The sequence below is a fragment of the Ambystoma mexicanum genome, chromosome 11 (genome assembly GCF_040938575.1).
Source record: "Ambystoma mexicanum isolate Mex_15411 chromosome 11, UKY_AmexF1_1, whole genome shotgun sequence".
Taxonomy (NCBI): domain Eukaryota; kingdom Metazoa; phylum Chordata; class Amphibia; order Caudata; family Ambystomatidae; genus Ambystoma; species Ambystoma mexicanum.
Genome location: NC_090934.1, coordinates 547,779,271 through 547,803,762, shown reverse-complemented (window position 1 = coordinate 547,803,762; position 24,492 = coordinate 547,779,271). Strand labels below are relative to the sequence as shown.

At 46.8% G+C, this 24,492-nt stretch overlaps 1 protein-coding gene across 1 annotated transcript in view; it reads left to right on the top strand.

The window, feature by feature from the left end:
- PDHX (pyruvate dehydrogenase complex component X) overlaps positions 1 to 24,492 on the top strand; it is a 1,431,343-nt gene that overhangs the window by 1,212,320 nt on the left and 194,531 nt on the right. The window contains exon 8 of the mRNA XM_069623364.1: positions 18,361 to 18,419. Coding sequence (XP_069479465.1) covers positions 18,361 to 18,419 — 59 coding nt within the window. The remainder of the gene's footprint in view (positions 1 to 18,360; positions 18,420 to 24,492) is intronic.

Here is a 24,492-nt window from a genome sequence, read left to right as displayed (position 1 = left end):
GTGTGACGTCCCCTGTACCCATGATCCCTCACGCGTCTAGGATCCCCAGATTGTTTTTTTCCGCCATTCTGGTCGGAAGCACTTCATCGGAGTTCCCTGGCTTTGCCATATTTTCACTAAAAATAATTATAATTTGCCCCGTTTTTGTCAACCTTCGTCGATCAACATCTCGACGCCGAACCGGGGAGGAGATCAACGTCGAATACCGACGGATTGGGCCTTGAGGCTTCCGCCTCGGCTCGGGCCTGGGCCGCTGGCCTCGGCCCTACAAGTAGGGAGAGTGGGGGGTGGTACACTTCCACACTCGACACCTTATTACCTACACACACTTGCCCGCTGCCCACAGGCGCGTATGGAGGGTACGCCCTTTCAGTTTTGCCCCAAGTGTAATAAGAAATACCCTTGGGTAGATAAGCACGCTACGTGCAACCTTTGCCTACCCAGAGACCACCCCGAGACGGGTTGCAGGGCCTGTAGCAGGTTTAAGGCAAAAACTCTTAAGGACCGCTCCACCAAGCGTTGGGCCCACCACGCCAAGCTAGCAGCTATGGAGGCGGAGGGTACCTTCAGCGACGGCAGCGACGCCGAACTTTCGGACGGCGAGGGCACCAAGGCGTCGAAGGACAGCCGAACGCACGTCCCCGGCCTCGGAAGGTCGTCCGTCCCGGCGACTATGGGGAAGTCCCCCGGCGACAAAAGCGTTACACATACACACGCTAAACACAAAAAATCCACCCGAGATTCGACGTCGTCGAAACCTCGGAAAGAGGCACAGAAGGAGCGGTCCGAAAGGACGTCCTCTGGGCGGTCCCGGTCGAGGTCGCCGCACGACGTCAGGCAAGCCTCCACACTTGCACAGAGTGCCTCGACCATTAATATCCCGGAAGATCAATCGTCCGAAGACGAACACGACTTCCACCCCCAGCCTGCACCCCAGGAAAAGGGTACTTCACTTGGGAGTAAAGAGGGGCCAGTTTCGAAGCCTAGTTCGAAAGACAGGGATTCCACCTCCGATCCTCGACGCCAGGCGTCGAAAGATAAGGGAAAGGGGAAACACACTTCCACCCACGGGGAAGGGGGTAAACAGCAAAGGAAACAACCCTTGCAGTCCTCCACTACAAAAGAACTGACCAAGTCTTCTCAGGGCCAATCCATAGAAAGTCCCAGCAAGGTCACCCCAAGCTCAAAACTCTGGTCATGCGAGGACATTGACAGAGTAATGTCAAGGATGTCTTCCTTGGCGAATTTTTTCGAAAGACACCCTGAACAACTCCTAGCTTTAAACCCTCAGGAAGATTCTCCCTCAGGGTCTAGGGACTCTATCCCCTCAAATAAAAGACCCCGGGTCGAGACACCATTTAGGCCTTTAGACCCCATCGAGGTCCAACCCTATTCTTACCTCTTCCCTACAGACCAAGGAAACTCTTCCCTTATAGAAGGTCAGGAAATTGACACGCCAGAAGATCCTGCAGGATCAGATTATTACGGCGAAGACGAAGACGAGGATGAGCCAGAAAATAGCCCAGATATTTTCAGAATGGACTCACCAGTCGAAAGGGAAGCCCCAGTGTCTGACTCCCCAATAGATAATCAGCCCCTCCTTAATGAACTGCTCTTTCGGGCAGCTAACCACTTCCACATAGACACACAAGGTGTCCAGGAAGAAAGGGACTTTGCGGAAGAACTAATAGGGGAAAGGAAGCCAGTAGCCCAAACCATTCCCATCCTAAAATCTGTTCAACGCAGAATAGCACCATCCCTTGTCAACCCAAACCTGACAAGACCTGTAAATCCGAGAGTGGAGAAGCTGTTTAAAGCAGCCCAGTCGGACCCCCTATATATTAGAGGTCAACTTAAGCCAGACTCTCTAGTAGTAACCAACACCCGCAAAAGAGCTGGTACACCATTATCTTCCTCTGAGGCTCCCCCCGACAAAGAAAGTAAAAAACTTTATGGTTTTGGCAGGAAAGTAGCTTCCACGGCAGCCTACCAAGCCAGAATCGCGAATTCCACCACACTGTTGGCTAGCTACAACTGTCACCAGTGGGAAGAAGTGGCAGCACTAATAGACTCTGCTCCCGAACCCCTTAAAAGCCAGCTAGCTCGCATTTGTGCGGAAGGAAGGAACGTGTCAGGCTGCACTGTAAAAGCAACTCTGGACGCCGCTGACAATGCGGGTAGACTTATAGCAGAGGGGACTGTCATCAAAAGGCATGCTTGGTTGAGGCAGTCGGGATTCAAAGCAGAAACACAAGCTGCGCTCTTAGACAAACCAGTGGAAAGTGATCTCCTGTTTGGGAAGGCAGTCGAGGACGCTCTAAAAAACGCTAAGGAAGAATTCGACACCCTCAAATCCCTTGGCCAGTTAACTACCAAACCACCTAACCAAAGAGGGAATGGCAATTTTCGTCGCCCCCGCGGCCAAAATTCCAATAGAGGAAATAGCTACTCCCACACCCAGGGTACACAGTGGAACACCAGCTCACAACAGTCTACCCAGGCGTATGGTAGGGGTAGTAAAAGAGGACGGGGTAGAGGCAGAGGCAGCCCCAGTAAAGGAGGAGGCACGCCTCCACCAAAGCAGTGACGCTCAGTTCAGGGTCCCTTCCCATGCAACCCCAGTAGGGGGACGAATATCAAGTTGCACCCAGGCATGGGAAGGGATAACATCCGACAGATGGGTGCTGTCAACAGTATCCAATGGGTACTGCATAGAACTACTGCAACGTCCCCTAAACCATCCTCCAAGACAAAAAGTCCACTCTTTACAACATCAGAAGATCCTCCTCGAGGAGATCGCCATTCTGCTAGAAAAAAGTATGTCAAGCCCCAAAAATTCCGTATGACCACACTACAAGAGGTAATCCCACTCCTAAAAAAGGGGGATTACATGGCAACCTTGGATATGAAAGATGCCTATTTTCATATTTCCATGCTCCCAGCGCACAGAAAATACTTGCGCTTCAAGGTGGACAGTCGCCACTACCAATTCAAGGTACTGCCCTTCGGGATAGCTTCTGCACCAAGGGTATTCACCAAGGTACTGGCGGTGGCAGCTGCACACCTACGCAGGGAGGCAATCCCAGTGTACCCTTATCTGGACGACTGGCTCATAACGGGGGAAACCCCAGGAATCTGCAGGTCAAACATTCAAAGGACCATCGACCTCCTCCACGAATTAGGCTTCTCCATCAACGAGAAAAAGTCAAGTCTGGTGCCAAGCACCTCAAAACAGTTTCTAGGAGCTATCCTAGATACTCAGAAAGGATTGACCTTCCCTTCGGAAGAAAGAATTCGGAACATACTTCTGCAAATTCCGCATTATCAGTCAGGTCAACAGATAACAGTACGCAAAGCTATGCGGTTACTCGGCATGATGGCGTCATGCATTTACCTGGTCCCCCACGCGCGTCTGCGCATGCGTCCCATGCAGGAATGGTTGGCGAAACAGTGGTCTCAGGCAAGTGGTCAGTGGGACGATCTAGTGGTCGTTTCGCCAACACTCGTACAGAACCTACACTGGTGGACAAGAGAGAATCTCGCAAAGGGGAAACCCTTTTACGATCCCGAAGTACAGGCAGTGGTGACTACAGATGCATGCCTGACGGGGTGGGGAGCTCACCATCTCCACCACACAGCTCAGGGTCTCTGGTCTCACTCAGTAGCCAAGAACCACATCAATCTGCTAGAGCTTCTGGCAGTATTCCGAGCGCTGCAGGCGTTCGAGCCCCATCTACTAAACTTGTCGGTGCAGATCAGGACGGACAGCACGACAGCCATGTTCTATCTGAACAAGCAAGGAGGGACTCGTTCGCCAAATCTATCCAAGCTTGCCCAGAAAATATGGATATGGGCACTCAAACGGAACATCTTCCTGTCATCGCAACATGTTCCAGGGGAGCTCAATTCCCTAGCGGATGCTCTAAGCAGAGACTCCCTCCCAGAAGAACACGAGTGGGTCCTTCACAAAGACGTAGTAGAAGATCTCTTCTCTCAGTGGGGTTTCCCCACTATAGACCTATTCGCCACAAGCGAAAACAAACAATGCCCAGGATTTGCATCCAGGTTCCCACAACCGGACTCCCAGGGGAATGCCCTGTGGATAAACTGGTCAGGGATGTTTGCGTACGCTTTCCCACCAACTCCCCTCATCAGGAAGGTGGTGTACAAGATGAACAAGGAATCGATGACGCTCATCCTAGTTGCTCCCATGTGGGCGAGACAACCATGGTTTCCACACCTACGCAGGATGGCGGTATGCGAGCCCATCAGACTCCCAGCCTGGTACAACCTTCTGTCCCAGCAACAAGGTCAAACAGTGCATCAGGAACCCAACTCTATGAACCTAGCAGCATGGCTCCTGAAGTCATAGAGTTTGGACATCTCAAATTACCACAGAGGTGTATGGACATTCTAAAAGAGTCTAGGAAACCAAATACAAGGCACTGTTACTTTGACAAGTGGAAAAGATTCGTTATCTGGTGCCAGAGTAAACAAATCAACCCGGTTGATTGCACTCCTTCCAACGTTGTAACATACATGCTCCACCTGCTGGATGCAGGGTTGGTTTTTAACTCTCTGAAAGTACACCTGGCAGCCCTCTCAGCCTACACCACATCCCATAACAAGGTTTCGTGGTGGAAAGTACCAGTAGTTAAAGCCTTCATGGAAGGAGTAAAGAGACTTCACCCTCCTATCTCGAACCCACCGCCAGGATGGGATCTCAATGTGGTGCTATCTAAGCTCATGGGGCCCCCCTTCGAACCCATGCATAAAAGTAGCCTCAAACACCTGACTTATAAAACGGCCTTCTTAGTAGCCATTACCTCCATAAGAAGGGTCAGTGAAATTCAGGCTCTGTCAGTGCAAGATCCTTTCTTTACTATCCACAAGGACAAACTGGTTTTACGCACACACCCTAGATTCTCACCAAAATTCATATCCAAGTTCCATGTAAACCAGTCCATCGAGCTTCCGGCTTTCTTCCAAAACCCACAGAGCTCAGCTGAGGTGAAACTACACACCCTAGATGTGCGTAGGGCGGTCTTATACTATGTAAATAAAACCAGACCGCTAAGGAAAACAGATCAACTGTTTGTCTCCGTAGCTACAGGCAGAGAGGGGGATCGCGTCTCTAAGGGCGCTATCTCAAAGTGGATTATCAACTGTATACAGCTGTGTTACTCTCTTTCTGAAAAAACTCTGCCTTTTACGCCAAGGGCCCACTCTACCAGAGGCATTGGGGCCACTCTGGCTTTCATTGCAAATGTTCCCCTTGACACCATTTGCAAAGCAGCTACTTGGAGCTCTATTCACACTTTTACTCAGCATTACTGCATTGACACTCATTCCAAGGCAGATACACAAGTGGGACAAGCGGTTCTAAGACACCTGTTTGCTCATGACCCTTCTCACATCCCACCTCCTTCTTCTGGTACTGCTCGCTAATCTATGCACAGCATGTGATCTAAGCAGATTCCACAAGCCTCAGAAGGGATACATTACTCACCGTAATCGTATTTCTGATGCTTGTATCTGCTTAGATTCACATGCGACCCACCCTTCCTCCCCTCCGAGAGAAGGCGCATGGTTGCTTGTAGTCTTACCTTTCTGTCTATCTGCTTGGACTATCTGTACTCACGCTACTCCTCATGCTACCTCATGTCAGGAAAAACACAATCTGGGGATCCTAGACGCGTGAGGGATCATGGGTACAGGGGACGTCACACTAGGGATAGTATTACTGGCACGCCCTGTGTCGACGCCCATTTTTCGACTTCGAAAAACAAACTGTAATACTCTGCAGCTTCCACTAGATGTCGGCCTATGCACAGCATGTGAATCTAAGCAGATACAAGCATCAGAAATACGATTACGGTGAGTAATGTATCCCATACATATTTATTTTAGTACACTTGCCATGCGCCAGTCGCGTTCAATGTTCATCACTTAATGCACACAAAATTCCCATCATTCATTCTGCACAACTCCATTGTCCGCTGTTGCCTGTGCCTCGTCCTGTACCTCACCTTCCACGGCGCTATACGCCCTGCGTACATCTGTCAAATGCACCCAATATCTCAGGCCCTTCACCTTTACCGCCGTGGGCGTGCAAAACACTACCTCATAAGGGCCATGGAAACGTGGTGCATTCCACCTTCTCACAAAACTTCTGACATATATGTAGTCGCCTGGCATCAGCTGTGACTGTTTGTCCGGCTGTGTTACTGCTTCTGTTGCATTTCCTTCCTCTCTTGTGAAGGGCGGGGCAAGTTGTTTTGCAATTACGCGCGCTGCTTGTGCTAATTTTTTCAAGTAGTCGGTAAACTCCTCACCTAATACCGCAGCGCTTCTGTGTGCGTCAGAACGTTCACGGAGAGGCGAATGCGTTGTGTGCATTCTCCTTCCCGTGACGATCTCGTGTGGGGATAAATGATGGTCTTTGCTTGGCTGATTGCGCAATTCGAACAGGGCCAGAGGTAGGCAGTACATCCAGGTCTTTTTTAGGGAAAAACATAGTTTTGACAACCTGCTTTTCAGCAGGCCGTTCATCTTTTCCACTACGCCATTACTTTGAGGATGATAAATTGAACATAATTTGTGTTTTATTCCCAATAATGTAGTCACTTCCTTGAACAGTTCATTAACGAAATGAGTGCCGTTGTCTGAGCGAATCACGTCGCAAATTCCCCAGCGCGGGAATACTTCCCTCACTAGGAACTTTGCGGCGCTTTTCGCGTCAGGACGTGCACAGGGGCCCGCTTCCACCCACCTTGAGAAGGGACATACGACCACAATCATGTAACGAGCCCCATTGCACCTTTCTCCCATATCTACATAATCGATGTGGAGCTCTCTAAATGGGCCATTGGGTTTTGGTATTGTACCTCTCAGTGTGCGTAATGTCATTCTTGAGTTGTAAATTTGACATGTCGTGCATTCCAATGCCAGCCTAGTGATGTGTTCCTGGGGGCAAGGTGCAAACCAATCCTCTTGTATCTCTGCCACCATGTGTTGCTTAGCATTATGTGCAGGGAAGTGTAGTTGTTGAAAGGCTATTTCTAACAACGTAACTGGCATCACTGCTTTTCCTGAACTCTCTTGTCGCCACAATAAGTCTGTTGGTGATTTGCTGCATCCTCTCTTAGTCCATAGCAATTTTTCTTCTGCACTAGCTCCCTCTTGCAGCTCCAGTATTTCTTGTGTGAGCATCATGTTATATCCTGTGGGGACCTCTTGGCTTACTGTGTGGTGCAACATGTACTCCCCTACCTCACCTTTCTGAAAGTATGAAGCTTCTTTGGCGGCGGCGTCTGCTGCCGCGTTTCCCAAGGATACAAGATCTGTGTTTGTAGTATGGGCTTGGCATTTCACAATTGCCACTGCCGTGGGGTCTTGCAGTGCCTCAATCAATTCTTTTAACAATTCTGCGTGTTGGACAGGTGTTCTATCCGCTCGTCGAAACCCTCTCCGCCCCCACCGTGCCAGCCCTCCGTGTACTGTGGTCGTCATGTATGCTGAGTCTGTGTATATTGTTACTGCGCACCCCTTAGCTGCATGCAATGCTTCTATTAGTGCTATTAGTTCTGCTGCTTGGGCTGAATAGTGTGATGGGAGGCGGTATTGCACTAGTGTCTCATATTCACCTTCCTCTAATCGTACCACTGCCATACCCACATGTTTCTCTCCTGTCTCCATGTCAATTGAGGCCGACCCGTCCACGAAGTACACCTCTCCCTCGTTCAGGGCATTCTCAAAAACCACCTGATCCTGACCCTCGTCACCGGTGTATGTTGCACAGTTGTGGTTCTGCATGTCTTCTATTGTGCACGCCTCTGTGATGAATGTGGCTGGGTTTACAGTTTTACATCTTACTATATGGATGTTTGCACTGGACAATATTATCTCATATGCTGTGGCGCGTTGTGTTGTTAATGTGCTTTTTGATCGCTCTAATATTGCAAATAGTGAGTGTTCCACAAACAGTGTTACTGGACAGCCCATTACTATTGTGGCACTTTTTTCAATGGCGAACGCGGCAGCAGCGAGAGATTGCTCGCACGCGAAATGTCCTTGCATTACTGCGTCCAGAGTGCCGCTATAGTAAGCCAGTGGCTTGTGACCCAACGATGTCTTTTGTGTCAGCACTGCGGTCATCAGTGTTCCCTTGCAGTGTGAAAATAAGAAGAATTCGCGTCCATAATCTGGGTTTGCCAGAACTGGAGCGCTTGATATTAGCTCCTTCAGTGAGTTAAATGATGTGTTCATTTCTCCTGTCCATTCTATGTGTCTGTTTTCCTGTTGTGCTTCTTTAAGTGCCTGTAACAAGGGCCTTGTATATGCTGCGTAGTCTAATATCCAAGCTCGGCAGTAGTTGCACATGCCCAGGAATTTTTGCATCTCTTTTACTGTTTTGGGCTCTCCAACGGCTCTAATTGCCTCTGCTCTGTCTGGTATGATCCGTTTTCCATCCTTTGATATTAGCTGTCCCAAGTATAGGACCTCTGTTAGGCAGTATTGTAACTTACCCTTATCCACCTTGTACCCCTTGTGGGCCAGTAATGTCAGGAGTGTTATTGAATCCTTTCTACACTCTTCCTCGCTCTGTGCACAAACCAATAAATCGTCAACGTACTGAATCACCGTACTTTCTACAGATAGGTTCCCTAGATCCTCATGTAATATCCTGTTGAATATGCTTGGGCTTTCGCAATATCCTTGTGGTAATCTGCAGTGTTCAAATCTCCTCCCCCCTAGTGTAAATGCTGTTAAGTACCTGCTCTCTTCTGCTAAGGGGATCGAAAAGAACGCATTTTTTAAGTCAATAACTGTGAAATGAGATGCTGTTTTTGGGATGTTGCATAGTATTGTGGCCGGGTTCGGCACTAGAGGGAACTCTTTCTGAATCACATCATTGAGTGGGCGTAAATCTTGTATCATCCTCCAGGAACCTCCCTTCACCTTTTTGATCGGGTAAATGCATGTGTTGCATGGGGAATTTGAGGGCACTATTATTCCTTGTGCTAACAGTGCCTCTATTGTCTCCTTTATTCCCTCTTCTGCCTCGCGAGACAATGGATATTGTCTCACCCGGGGTAAAATTGCCCCTTCTTTCAGTTTTATCACCACAGGTTGAACTCCATGTAATAACCCTACATCATGGGGGCCGTTCGTCCATATGTTAGTTGGTATTAACCTTATGTCATCATCAAAAAATGTATGTTGTGCTCCAACTACTGCCATTAATTCAATTGGAGTTTCTCTGGCCGTAATCACGATGTCACATGGTATTGCTAGTTCCATTACTATTTCGCCGTCTGTCTCGGCGTCTGAAAAGAGCTCTTCATCTGACAGCTCTCGCAGTGGGATATTTGCATTTGTACACAGTACTGTACGCCATTCGCATCCTTCCATGTCAATCCCTATTACACATATCCTTTTTGCTGACACGTGTACTGCGTGCAAATCCAATGACAGCACTGCCCCAGTGGCTGTGTCGGGGCACACTATGGGGCGAAAGAGGAACTCAGCTGGGATCCTCCAATCCATTCTTTTTAGTTCTGGTACTATGAGGGCCAATGTTCGCATGCCCTCAATAAACACCTCCTCGTTTTTTGGTAATCCTCTAATTTCTGTGATGATTGCGTGGCCCTGCATTACTGCCATTATGCGTAGAGGACATATGCCCGGTGTTGAACATACTATACCACTTTCTGTAAATGATATGGTCATGTTTAGTTTGCTCAAGAGATCCCTCCCCAGCAAATTAATTGGAGAGCGTTCATAGTACAGTAAGGGTGCCTTCACTGTTTTCCCCCCCACCGTTACATCCAATTCTTCTGTGTAAGGAACTTCAATTACAGCCCCAGAGAACCCCTGCGTCTCTAACGTCCTATTAGATAGCGGGAACCGGCCCTCTTTAATGCATGATTTCTCCGCTCCGGAATCCACCATGAATTGCTTGTCTCCTATCTGCGCCCCTATCAATGGTTCCTCTGATGCATTGTGGGTCGTAGATAGAACTGGACACGCAAGTGTTCTCTGTGGGCTGTCCTATGCGGGGTGTCTCATTGCCCCTCCCTGATCAAAAATGTTCCCCGAAACTACTGATACTCCGCTGTAGGGCGCGGGTGCGGGGGCTCCATTCGCTACTGTAGCGAAAGTGTTACCTGGCATGTATTGTATAGTGTCATTATTCTGTGGGTGATTTTGTGTTCTGTACTGATGTCCGTGTAGTTGTGCGTTACCTCTTTGCCCTGCATTTCCTTGTTGTTGGTGCTGTCCCATGGGGAGGCCGTATGGGCTCCCTGGGTGTGGGTGACCGTACTGTTCTGCCTCCTGGAACCCGTTGTTTTGTCTGCTTCTGCACTCCCTCGAGTAATGTCCCCACCTCCCACAGTTCCAGCAGCTCCCCTGTGGACCTCTGGGACCCTGCCATCCATTTCCTCCCACTCCACCATACCCTTGTCCCCCTCTTCGGCCCCTGTACCCACCTCTACCCCCTCGTGGGGCCCACTCTTGCCACATTGGACCTCCGTTCTGCTCCTGCTCAGTCCACTGTCGTCGTCCTTGTCCTGCCCAATTTGCTGCTATTCTTCCTTGTATTGCTATTTGCCCCTCCTCTCCTTCCTCTCCCTCCCTCATGAGTGGGAGCCCTGCTACCGCTGCTGCAACCTTCACCAGTTTTGATTGTACCAACTTTGCCTCGTCTGCCAACCTTTTCTGTGCTACTTCCCTCTCTCTCTCTTTTATCCTTTTGCAATGGTGCACTATTATACTTTGGATCTCTGGCCACCCCTTTGCCTCAACGCCCGCTATTTTATCGAGTGCCTTCTGCACCTCTTTTGGGAGCCCTCTCTTAATGATAAAATAAAATAGAGATGTGGATTGGTGCCAGGGTGTGCCCGTTTCCGCTCTCCACATCTCCTGCACCCGGAGAATGTAATCCATAGCATCCTCCCCGTCATTCATTGTACACTGCATTACTGACTGTAAATCTGGAGTATCTGGGAACGTCTCCCGCAGCGCATCCCAAACCCGTGCCCGCACTGTATTAAAAGACGCTCCATCGTGACGGTCACAATCTAATGTCACGGCCGGGAAACCAGCCTTAACCCATACTCTGTCTGCTTGATCTCCTACTGCTGATACTAGTAGGCTTTTCACATCGCCTACTGCCAGCGGTATGCCGGCAGTATGTTTCTCGAATGCATATATCCACTTGCTCGCCCCTCCGGACAACGGGGGCAATAACTTCATCAAATTAGCTTTATCCATCTGGGCCCAGGGTATATAGTTTGGTCTTCCTCCCCCTCTGTGTATTAGTGGAAGTTGTAATTTTCCTTTTAACGTTGCGCCCTCACCCACTTTGGTCGTCGCTGACCCCAATGACGCCATCCTCCCCATTCTATTCCTTAGTCGTCCCATCCACTCGTCATCTATTGTTCCTAGCGAGCATGCACCGTCCAGCTCCTCGCTTTCCCCTCCTACTGCCATACTCAACCTATCACTCTCATCTATTTCGCCTCGGACATCACATAGCAGGTCCTCTCTGATCCCTGTCTGCCGTGATACATCACCGATGCTCCCCTCTGGTGTTTCCACCTGTATTATTCTTGTCGGTTCTTCCTCAATTCTGAACAATATTTCACCCTTTTTCCATCCTTCCTCAATTTGTCTACTTTCACTTGATGTTCTGGATACACGTCCTGATCGAGTGGGAGTGCATGCTGTACGCTCACATATGTCTTTTATTCTTGAGAGTTCATCCTTTGCTATCGAGAGCCTCGATTCTAAATCGCTCGTTAGCTTTTCTATGTCCCCTCTCTGCGTGCTTGTCTGGGCACGCTCTCTAGTGCTTTCGTATGGTGGGGGGGGCTGTTGGTCTTAGGGGTGTAGTAGTTGTAGGGGGAGGCACATAAGTAGGATCACTATACCCTGCTGCGGGGGCTGGTTTATGTAATATCGGGTACAAACTAATCACCTCCGCAGGTTGTTCTGTATTTAGCTGTTCCTTTTCCTCTCTTGGAATCATCAGTGGGTTATCTGTGGTGGAAGGTAGATCAATATTTGGTGCCGGAGCTTTGGGTGGGGGTATTTCCTCAAATAGTCTCCAGAGATCTAATATCTCCTTCCTGTTTTGCCACTGTTTGCCCTTATACTTGAGGTGAATGCACGTTCGTACCATATCTAGAACGCTTTTTTCAAAAGACCCCCCCTCAGGCCAAATCTGGGGCAATCCTTCCCCTTTTAATTCTGTTACCCATTGATCGTGGTATTTCTTGATTCGTTCAGCGTATCCCGGTAAGCTCGTACAAATATGTGACAAGGGAGTTTCTGCCCCCATATTTTAAATCAATAGCACTGACCGTGTTCACCTCCTTTGCTTTTGATTACGTATAGATATGTCTAAGTATATTTTTATGGCCCAGACAAGAGCGGACTTCTCAATGATATCACGCAAGTTAAATTCACTACTAACATTCTTTCTTACTCGCCATTCCTCATTGTCTTTGCATCCCTGTTCAATCCCGCGCAATTTTCATTCACAATCAACCACCTGCTAGTTATGGTCCACACTCTCTGGCACCCCCTCGCGGTCAGTCGTTCTTCTTCACTATTCACACGGTGCGCGCACCCCTCACAATGCTTTCCCACTCACACCTCGCTTTTTTCCTCCCTTTCCTTCCTGTCCAGCTGTCCCTGTTGTTCTACTCGGGTAACTAGATACCCGTCTGCATGTGCCAGTATTTTTGATCCCTATTTCTGCTGTTTTCCCCCCTGTCTTGGTATTTTATGTTAATCAGTTCACCCCAGGCTCACTTTTAGTCCAGACCCTTACCCTCTGAGCAAAAGAATAGAAAGAAATAGCAAATACTAAAATATACTCTGTGTCTTCCCTTGCCAGACACTAATAACTTATTTTTCACTTCTTTATATATTCCCAGTACTAGTTTAGATAGCACTATGCGGCGCCGCCTTCCACCCCCTCTCGGAGCTAGGTTTCCGTCACTTCTACTTCTTCATTTACTTCTTACTCCTAATGGCCATATGCAAAGAAAAAGATAAAGAAATTTTCAAGACCCGTCTTTAGTAGACCCCCGTTATTCTCCTCCTCTACCTGTCCCCGTTCTTCTGTTCACAATTCCCCCTCCCTTCCCCTTTACGATCGCTCGCACTCGGTACTCACGTGCCCGTCTTGAACCGATAGTCTCCGAAACTGGGTCCGTCCAGGCCGTGTGGCCTTTCTGCTCAACAGTCAGCCCCGGCTCCGGCGAGCGGTACTCAAAGGGGATTTTTCAACCGGGATCCCGTACCCCCTCTAGTTTGAGTGCGCACTTCTAAGCGTACCGGTCGCCGTTGGCGGGTAGCTTCCCGGAGCCGGCTCACCGTGCGTTTCCCTTTTTGACCGGAGATTCTCGTGCCAAAAGGGGGTCGTTAAACGGAGTTAGGAAAAATAATTTGGAGATATCACGCTATCGGGGTCACCACTGAAAGGAAGCGCCCCCAATTTCAGCACGATCCTCCCCGCAATGAGAGACAATAAGGGACTCTCCCGTAATGGGAATAAGGCCAAGACAGAGTGCGGGTGAGCGTAAGTGGGAGTTTATCCAAAGAGTAGGGCATGCAAAGAACTCTGCAACCTCCGAGAGCGCTCTGTCTGACAATAGCAAAGACAGGCGTATTTCTAATACAAAAAACGTCATCAGAACCTACACACTATAGGGGGCACAAGTTAATTGGGATTGGGTAGCGTCGACTAACTATAGGTGTTGCTGCAGCGTGGTTGGTCTTGGCGTGAGGACGTCACTGGTCAGCCTCGTGGGTTGGGTTGGGCCTGGCAGGCCAGCTTGAGGTCATCCGAGCGGTGTTGGTATGCTGGGGCAGCCTGTGACAAAGATGAATACCTTTCCTGACTCGTTTGCCCTAGGCCATGCACACTGCAGTTATTCAAGAAACGACATTTAAGTTCATCAATAAATCGCTCAGCAGTTTATCTTATAAAATAAATGCAACACATGAGGAATGCACCTCGTGAGAGGTCTGGTGGTTGTCGGTTGGGGTGAGATTTACCTGTGTCCTATTGACCGGTATTTTAGGTCGAGGGGCTGGGCTCTGGGGCCTGAGCCGAATGATACATGTCTGTCTGCTGCGTTAGAAGTTATTATATAAATGGGTCTCTGTGTCTTGTCCCAGCGTTGGGGGTCGTCTTTGCACGGGGTCATGATTCTTGGGGAGGTCTAGGGGGGTTGTGGGATTTACGAGAGGGTGCTGGTAGATCTGTGGATTCAAACGTGGGTTTATTACCGTGCTGTAAATAACACAGGTGGCGGGCTGTGGCCTTGGGTGCGGTACCGGGGCCTCTGACTCTCTGAAGCGGCTCCAGCTTGGTTGGGGGAGGAGAGGGAGCACGGCACATGCCTTAGCTTCTTCATCTGGCAGGCTTCGTAGGGTGGGAGGGAGAATGGCCTTGCATATATTCACAAAGGTTTTTTCCTCGTGCGTTGCTGACTTTTGAATGCAGAACTTTTATAATGTTTTGCCTTATTTTGATCTTATTTAAACACACATCTATATTTCAATTTCGTTACACATTTCTTTAATACATTCGATCCGAGTACCTTTTCATTACATGGTATTATATCTACTACAGTGTTTAAGTATTTATATACATTCGACGGTACATGAGGTAGAACTATATTATGGACCACAGAGATTGACGGTTGCCACTATGGGTGACTTAAGAAGACATATAGGGGTTCATGTGTCTACATATGACTTAAAGACACTTTCTCTGTGATCTAGCAGCATTAGTACAGTCACAATGTGAAGTCATATAAACATTTCACTTTTATGGCTAATTCATAGTTTGCAGATTCTGTTTAAGAAGAGTAGTTCACTAATATCACTACTTGAATTCATTTCTGCGTCGCCCTGGCCTCGCGGACCAGGTCACACGGGGTGCAGTATTACATTGTGGATAACAGACTGTTACAGTGTTAATATCTGGTGTTAGCTCGTACCCAACTTTCTCATGGGAACGCGCTCGCAGCGGAGCTGCCATGGTGCTGCGGCGGCAGAGATGCATGAAAGGCCCTCCAAAGGTGGGGGCCGCGCTACAGTGCGCTGAACTCACGCCATCTTTGCTAGACAAGATGGCTTCTAGGCCTAACTGAATTTTGGTATATGCAGGGAACGGATACGTGTGGGCAATGTCGTCGGCGGGTGAACCCTCCTCCACCTGGGCCCGGGTGGCATGAGGGGACGCCCACCGAGTCATGGTCCTCACCTGGGGAGAAGGCTGCAGGTGAGGAGGGCCTCGCGGCCAGTCCTCCCCTACAGTAGGTTAGCAAGAGCTCAGACTGTGAGGGATGGCGAAGATGATGGAGTTGAGGGAGTGAATGATGAGCAAGTTGGAAGTGACGAGTTCGATATCAACAATAAGTCTAGGGTGAATGAAGGAGTGAGGCCTGATGTCAGGGAGAGTGAAAGGGGGAGTTGTAGAATGAGTGACTCCAAGAGGCTTGCATGTAAACCTGGTTGGATGAGTGATTATGTCCAATGAATACACTTACTGTTTTTTTTTTCTCCTATACTATTTTGTACTTTTGGTTTAGGTGCTTTTCTTTCTGTTCTTATCTTTCTTTGGGTATCAGTTTTTTTTTGTTGTTCTTGGGGATGGAGATATGTAATGATTTGTAAGTAGTGGTTTGCATTTGTTGAACGTTCCTGTTTCACAAGTTCAGCTGAGGGTTCCATGCAGGCTCGGTGAGAGGGGGAATGGCGGTTGATATGCAAGTTTAATGGTTGTTTGTAAGGCTCCTGGTGGGCCCGCTTATAATAAAGTTAAAAGGAACAGCATACTTGTCTGTATCCAGCAGTTCTTTTCAGGGTGCGTTATTAATGGTTCCAAATTCTAGGGTCGCCCTCAGGCACCAATGCTACCTACGTTGCACATTGTCCAAGTTCGTATTAGGTAAGTATAACCTGTGTTGGTGGTATCCCTTGTTTCATTCTTTGGTGGTCTAGGAAGGTTGTAGCGCTTCTGCTGCTGTTCATGCTGGGGACCGGTGCGTAGCATACCAGGCAGCTGTGTTAGCTCTCTTGTGTCTGGTGCTGTCTCCATCTCGCTTCGCTGGCCTGCTGCTGGAATGCAGATGCTGTGCGCCAATGATTGGTTGCATTTTTCTATGATCTCTTTGGTTGACTGTAGCTTTGTTTGTGGATGTAGGACAAAGAGAAAAAACTTGGTGAGCATGTGTTTTATGAGGCATGGGGTAATACAAGTGGGCACTGCCCACGTATAGAGAGTTACTTGGGGAGAGGATAAGATTTGGTCCCTCTCAACTGCTGCCTTCAACTTCTGGGGTAGTACTGGCTCTAACTCCCACCCTTTTAGGCCCCTACCCCCAGCTGAGGGGGACTACTATCCCCTCGCGACAGGGCCAGGTTAGTGCCCCGGTCACATTAAATGTAAATCTTGAAAGAGACAAGGATGCAGCAAAATCACATAGTTTGAGACAAACAGCACATGCTACATCCCAGAAATCTTCCAAATAACTGCCAAAATAGTTGTTGTAGAAGGCTATGCAAGGAATGACTTGATCTTCTGTGAAAGCATCAAGACCGGGTAGTAGTTTTGAGGCCCCATTGTCTTGTCATGGACGTTTTGATGGACCAAGTTGATTTTCTTCCTGCTGTCTATGGTGGTGACATCAAATATATCTTTAGAAAAAAAAACACTCACTGCTTTAGGGTACAAGATAGGCGACCCCCAACAAACCACCTGACTGAAAGTTCATTCCCCCAACCCCACTTTTGCCATTTGACAAAGAAGGCAATTCATGTGCCCAGATTGTGAAGAAAATCTGTAAAGCAGAAGGGCTTATGTCATAACAAATGTAATGTCATTTTTTCCAGATGTTTGCCGAAAATCGTCACTTAATGGAACAAACTTGCTCTCAAGTTCTGTTAATGAGCAAAGGTACCAAGGAATAATTTCACGTCTGCCTTCTTATGGGGTTCACCATGTCCAATCGTTACAATACAGTTAATATCATTGGTCAGTGAAGTTCTAAATGTTGGGCTTTTAAAGTGTTTAAGCCATTTCTATCCCTTTTCCAGATCATCAGATTGCCCCAGAGCTCATCAATCGTATATGGTTAAGACAACATTTAAATTAATGAAGTCCTTCCCGTCCTAAGCCATTGACACTTGTGTACAGGAAGGGCACTGGAAAGTATAAATGATTGCTGTTGTAAGTGGCATTCAGTCTGCATATTCCTTTGCATTATTTAAAGGGCTCACTTTTCTAATGCTGTATGTATGTTGTAATGGGCCCTTTGGCACCAGGCAATAACTATCAAGTACAAAGGATATTAATTGTACAGTAAAACCTTTTCTAGTATAAGACAATCATACAACCAGTGTTGACCATGGTGAGAACTGAGGGGTGCAGAACAATAATCCATCAAGAGCAGGCTTGTCGGAACCTCTGGGTTGCCCGGTGGTCCATAACCTCGTCTTGCATGACTCCGAACATCGTCTTTTATAATCTGTGGCCCCTTCTAGAAATCACGGCTTAACTTCAGAAAACCCTCATCTATCGAAGTGAGGATGGAGCACCCTGGTAGGATTGCTAAAGAGACTATAAGGTGTGGATGGGGTGGTGATGATGGTACTTGAGATACATTTGCAGTCGAGCACTCTTATCGCACGACCGTTTCCCAAACTGTTTGGTAACCTTCAGTTGTCTCCAGGTTAGTCCCGCCTATAGCAATGAACGTGCATCTGGTCCATAAAGCAGTTCTGCACGAATTAAATACTTACGTAGAGCGGCCTGCAAATTGAATTGCCTCAAGATACTACATAGGTAGGAAAGGTGGAACAAGTAATTTTAACACCTTACAGCTTTGTCAACAGAACCATGTAACATGATTCTTCTTCGCCCCAAACTATTGTAATTTATGCAATGAATGTCGACACAAAAATGAATTCCAGATACCATCTAATTAAGCCAACTCGATAAGAAGAGCGCCCATGTCGAATCCCCTCCAGAATCTGTGGTGGCTCCAGCTGGGCTTAAATCTCACGATTATCAAAGACAGTGCAAAGTTTCATGACAAAGGGCAGCTCGTTAATATGGCTGAAGCTGCACGTTTGAAAGTGTGTGTAAAGAAACCTTCAGAGACATATCTTTCTAAAGTTTTCTTTTGCTATTTCACAATCGTTTCGTGAAATTGGATAGTTCAACACGAGATTTTCTTGCACAGTGACGTGTCCTATACAGTCGAAGTTTAACTTGTGCTTTCAATATAAAAGTTGCCTAAGATTTACAAAAACACTTTGAATATTTTTCAGATGATATCAAGGTTTCAGTGAATGATTTCATAATCAAGGTGACAGCTGCAACTTTAAAAGTAAGTGTATTACTAGTCATGCGCAAAGTAAAATAAATGTTTTAGCTTGTGAACAGTACTTTTGGCATGTAAGTTGTTCATGAATTGGCACCGCCAGAATTTCGATAGAATACGTTTGTGCAAGCGTGTGGTGTGGGGGGCTGGGAGGGGTTGTGGACTAAAACCAGCTGAAGCAGGACAACTCATGCTAAGCCTCAAGCATGTTTGACATAATACGGCAGCATGAGTAAAGAAAAACGGGGATGTCTAAACTGGAAAGAGAAGGTTCAATCATGAAACGAACAACTGCTCTCCCAGGTGTAGAGTTGAAATTAATACAGTATTGTGAAATAGCAAACTAAAATACAAATAAGACGACAAGAAACAAGGGAGCACATATTCTGGTATGTCTCGATGATGTTCTTGGGTTCAATTACTGTTTGATCTGAAAAAGGTGCTTTTTACAGCACTTCTTTCTTGCCGTGACGACTATTTTCGGTTTTGTGGATTATGCACTGGTCCTGTCTAATGTTTATCCATGTGATCCAAATTCCCTGCAATTAAAGTGCACAGACATGATACATTCTGACAGATGCAGTAGCATTTCACACTCTTAACGTGTTTCTCCTGTGTAACTGACTTGTGGTGATAGGAATGTCTGTGTTATTGTGTTGATTGATGTTCCTTTTCTCTCCTGCCTGTCTACCTATATTCTGGGATAGTATCCGTAGGACTCCAAAACTGGGTTTTCATTTGATCTTATACTGGGTGCTTCGATTTGGACTCAGTAAGCATGTATACACTTATAATTCCCTGATGGACCTTCTTTGTTGGTGATCAGAGGTTGGCACTGAGAAATCTACTTTGTTTAACCAACATAATTTAAAATGTTTCGTATGGATTTTAGATCAGTGCATCAGTTTCTGAGAATCACCAATGTCTCCTTGTTGACTTCATATTAATAGATTTTTTTACCAGACAAAGAAGTTTAACCCCTGAAATTCTATTAACCTGAAAACCTCAGGCCTATTACATTAAACCCTAATTTCCAACATTTAAATTTAAGATCCAATAACCACCCAGAATGTTGTCTATGGTGGTGTGGCATTTAGAAAATGCAAAGCAATGCGAATTTACCAGCCAGTGTAATCTAACAACTAAAATAGGACCCGGCAATTGGAATACCTGCATAATTTTGAAGCATGAAGATCAGATCACCCACTCAGTTTGTGAGTATTCATTGATCTCTGTTTCTCCGTGCATCTATGTGCTGAGACCTTTAGGGTATCATTAAATTGGACAATGGCAACAACTATTGCAGGGCCCAAAAGGATGACTCCAGAATGGAGCACTATCCAAATTGTGGTGGTATTGTCGGTGGAAGAGAAACATTTATTTGAATCATTTGACATCATGGCATAATTGCATTCCTAATCAGATGTAGCAAGCCAAGCATTGTACAACATACAGTAACTAACTTACAGTGCTCTGTTGCTTTTTTAGGAAAACATAAAAGCAATCCAAGCAGTAGTAGCCTTAAATGAGGGGCTGTGTAATTACAGTATCAGGCTGCATCGTATGGCTTTCCGAAATCCAAGATGTTGAGAAAAAACTTGGGCAGCATATATACAGTCTGATGGTACAATAGTGGAGCTTAATGAAACAACTACAGCTAAGCCATCACATCGGATTGTAGACTAAAACCAGCTGACGCAGGACAAATCGTGGTAAGCCTCACGCATTTCAGCAGTCAATCAAACAAATCAATGAAGAGTCAGTTGCAAAGAATTCTGGAACACAGTGCAAAAAATGGCCTGGAATAAATTGAACTGAGACAAGCCTTTCCGAAAGAGCAAGAGGGGTGCTTCCTGTTGGAATGCACATTTTGCTCACTGCCCTTATAAATGCGATGCCCTTGCACGATGTGAATAAATGCATGCATGTCCAAGAATATTTTTCAACAACGTAACAAACTTTCACAGACTTTGACTATTTCTAAGGTCCTTTTCAATACAGTTTACTCTGTGTTAGACAGACGGCAAACTGATTATTTAAACAAACGGCCTGCATGACACAAATGGAAATCACACATTTCTTCAACTACTGCTTGATCAGTGTAGACATGTGGAAAAATTCACACAGAAATGTGCTTCATATACAGACTGTATTTTCAATATCTAAAGGAACTGAGCAGGTCTCAAGATGACATATTTAGCGTTTTGTAATATTTTTGGGAGAAAATGTGTGGTGGATAATAAAATATTACTCAACGTTTCATTGTCTTTTCCCCATGTTTCCAGTTCACTTTGCAGACTGTCTTTTATTTAACTCAAAATGGAACATGCCTGAGCAAGTCACTGTATTCAGCTAGGAGGTTTGCAGCCCCCATATAAAGAATGCAGTCATGAGATCTCGGCATGATCTTAGCCTTTGTCATTGGGTTCATGTCAGATGTCCCTGATTTGAATCCTGCTTTCGACAATTGGAAAGAAATTAGTCACTAGACAAACCACAAGGATGTTATGTTAAATGCTACAAATCTTTGAGCTTTCTGGGCCATAAATATGGAGGACAGCCCATTTCCCATGCATCAACATTTACATGTGAAAGCCGAAGTCTGCATCTTCTTCATATACAAATTGAAGAAAAGTCCTTTGTGTACCTTTTTAATAAAAACTTTAATCATTTCAAAAATCATATCTCTGTGAGGGAAGCGGTTAGGAACACGAGATTGGTTGCAGCTTGTAGATTGTGAGAAACCAGAAGGTCTCGCCCACTAGTCCTCGGGGATCTGTCATCCAGGTGGCCAGGACATGGCCATCACTTTTGGATCCAGTTGTTGAAGGTGGACCAGTGCATGAGGATCACCTGGATGGGGGGGGGTCTTCGGGGAGTGAGACACTGAACTGTGAGACGTGGCATCCCCTTCAGTGTAATACCTTTTCCCTGGATACTTAGGAACTCAACCTCCCCACTCCCCCCTTTCCTGACACAAACACTTTCTCACGGATAGCTCACTGTAAGAGAAAATGGACTAACACCCGAGTCGTATACCTGACATGTCCCAACACAAGGGTCAGGCAATTACTGATAAATTACACACACCTGAACTCCATCACATTTCCCCACACAGATAAAAGGCAGAGCATGAAAGTACACTCGGAGCAAGGCAAAACACACGAAGAAGCAGCAGTTCCGAGATGGCAGTTTAATGCGAGGAGAAAAGCAGCAAGACGGGAAGTGCCCTTGACCTTTTTGGAGGAAGACTGCTACTTTCATGAGCCCTCGAAAATAAAAAAAAACATAAGAACTGGAATTAAAGCTGTAGAGAGGTGCATTGTGTGTCAGAGGTACCCAGGGCTCTCCCACGTTGATATTCACGGCGGGGAGGAGCGATTGCCGCTGTGGTAGTGTCCTTGGCTCCTACAACAAAGCAGCGTCAGTAAGGTCAGCACAGCCTGTGAGTAGGGGAGACTGATAGCAAAACTGTCTGCGTTAGAACCAAGGTTGGAAGCAGCAACTTTGTATGAAGCAATCTGAAGAAACAGTGTGTGAAGCTTATGTGATGAGCGACGCAAATATAATTGAACATCCAAGGAGTGACTGAACTTTTTGAAGCTAAGATGGATACCATATACAGAATGGTCCGGCACCACATAGGTGCTCATTGGAAGGTCTCTGTTAGGTATCCAACTGAGAGGTGGCAAATGTGAATTTTGAAATCAAAGTGGTCCTGCAACGGGTTGAGCTAAATCCTGTGCGCATTCGAATGGCTTTGATAGCTAATACGAACTGAAATTGGTCTCAGCCCGGCTGAGGGAGACTGATTGTGTAAGAGGAAGGATTTGAGCCCGGCTGAGGGGGATCCGGGGTGAACCGTGAGTACCCCGAGAAAGGATAATCTCCGAACATTGGAGAAGGGGATCTGAGGCCGCTGAGGGTGATCCAGGGTGAAAACTGAATCACCTAACTTCAGTGCTTTGTAAGAGGAAAGGAAATTTTTGTTTTGGTACATCGGGCCCTCTGCATCAAGAGAGTTTGATAATTTAAGATACTTGGGCATAGAAGGCAATGATGCTGGTAATGGAACTGTCTCCTCGTGCCGAAGAAGCTCAAGTGTGCACTATGCTCGAGTGAACAGCCTTGCTGAAAATGTGAGAACTTCTGGCATCCCCAGAGCAACTGATGCTGAACAAACGTGTATTTATGTGCATTTAACTGTGTGTGTTTGGGACAATCTATAAATAAACATTAGGACACCTCTTTAAAACATTTCAAGCTTTATAAATAATTGACACAATTCTATGTTTGCATCTTATGTGGGGTTTGGGGAATGCTATGTACTGGCTCCTTGTTGCCCAGTGGTAGCTCCTGGCCACTGGTTAATGAGGGATACTCGTGAGCCACTTTTAACTCGGGCTTATCCAATCTAAATTTCGAACCCTGTCTGCAGTGTTCCAATCTTTTTTGGTAGATGTCACAGATCCAGAGGGCTGCTGGTCCCTATGCCAACGTTGGCAGCATTGCAGTCCCATTCCAACGACCACACACCAGCAGTTGCCATGCAGGTCACATCGCCACCTCCATCGTGGTAGATGTGTCCATCAAATGCAGGGATATTAGGCAGTAGCACTCCAGGACCTGTGCATTACCCTCTTCCTGGTAAGCCTGGTTGGTTGCATTGGCGCTTGTGTGTTCCGTGTCCCAGCTCTTGCCTTCCTGCTCCTTGTTTGTTTCCTTGCCTCGCTCCTCCTCCTTGATCCCTTTCTCTGTGCTTCCCCCGTGTTCTGTTGCTGTCCTAGTTGACAGACTTCAATTTCATCTTGGATTCCTGTTTTGGCATCATCGCCAGCCTCTACCTACCTCCACCAGCTACAGTCCCTGCATCTGCACTGGAGAGGTTTTTCCTTCGTGGTTTCTTCTTTGGCCCCCCTTGGTATCCTTTCTTCTGCCTGTTCCCAATCAGGCAAGTGAGGTGACTGCTAGGGAGGATGAGCCTTATTGCCTCGCCTTCTGGTCCCGTAAAACCAGTTGCTGAAAGTAGATGAGACCTTTTGTGTGGTAGTGTACAGTGAAGGTATATTAAGTAAATGCTGCATCTACATAATCTGTGTGTCAAACCTGAAAACAATTTTCTCTGCGTGAACTCTGTGAAGTTTTGGATTTGTGTTCATTAAAGCCATTGTAATGGACAACCGTGAATTTGAAGCATTGATTTAAGTGATAATCACCTACCTTAGTGAATCAAATAGTTTCCACTGTTTTAAGAACAACCTATGGCATTCTATAGAAACAGTTTGAAAATAAGTCCTTTATCAATTTACTGAGAAATGGTAAGGACTTCCTATACTCATCAAAGAATGAAATCCTTTCCAATCACTAAAACAACAAATCACCTCTGCTTCAGTCATGAGATTTCCCGACCCAATTCTACCCTTAGCAGTAGAAGTGGAAGTGTATACTACAGTCCTCGGGGAGGTCCTATGGCGAACCAAAAACTGCAGAGAGCTGCTCATTTCTCAAGGAAGCTGCACCCCCCCCCCCACCCATTCAAGCAGAAGCAATGTTTTATATCTATGACAAAGAGCTGTTAAGGCCATATAATGAGCCTTTAATGAAATAGATGCCTCTACTTGATGAGTGCACGTCATCTGGTAACCCGTGACACACATACACTGATGTGATTTTCTGATTGGTGTACAGCGAGGTTTGGGATCTAGGTTTGAACTATGCCTGCTCTGTGCTTCCATGCTGCCATGACCCATGCGCTCCCACTTGCTGTTGTGCCAAATGTATACAAGCCTTTTGGTTGGTGGTGGCACCTAGCTGGCCTATTTCTCATGGAGACCCTATATCACCCCTTCTGCCCCCTATGGCCGTCTCCTGACCCCCCCCCCTGAGCGCTCCAACAATCTATAATACCCTCCGACGAGCCCCCCTTGCCTGGCCTTGTATCGCTGGCGCAACAACTTTCTTGCCAGGTTTTAACCCAAGCTGCATCTTGGCGGCATGTCGTTTGAGGCCTCAGCCTCCAACCCTCAGTGTTCTGCATCCTATAGGGGGCCTTCGAACATCAGTGGCCAAAATGTACAAA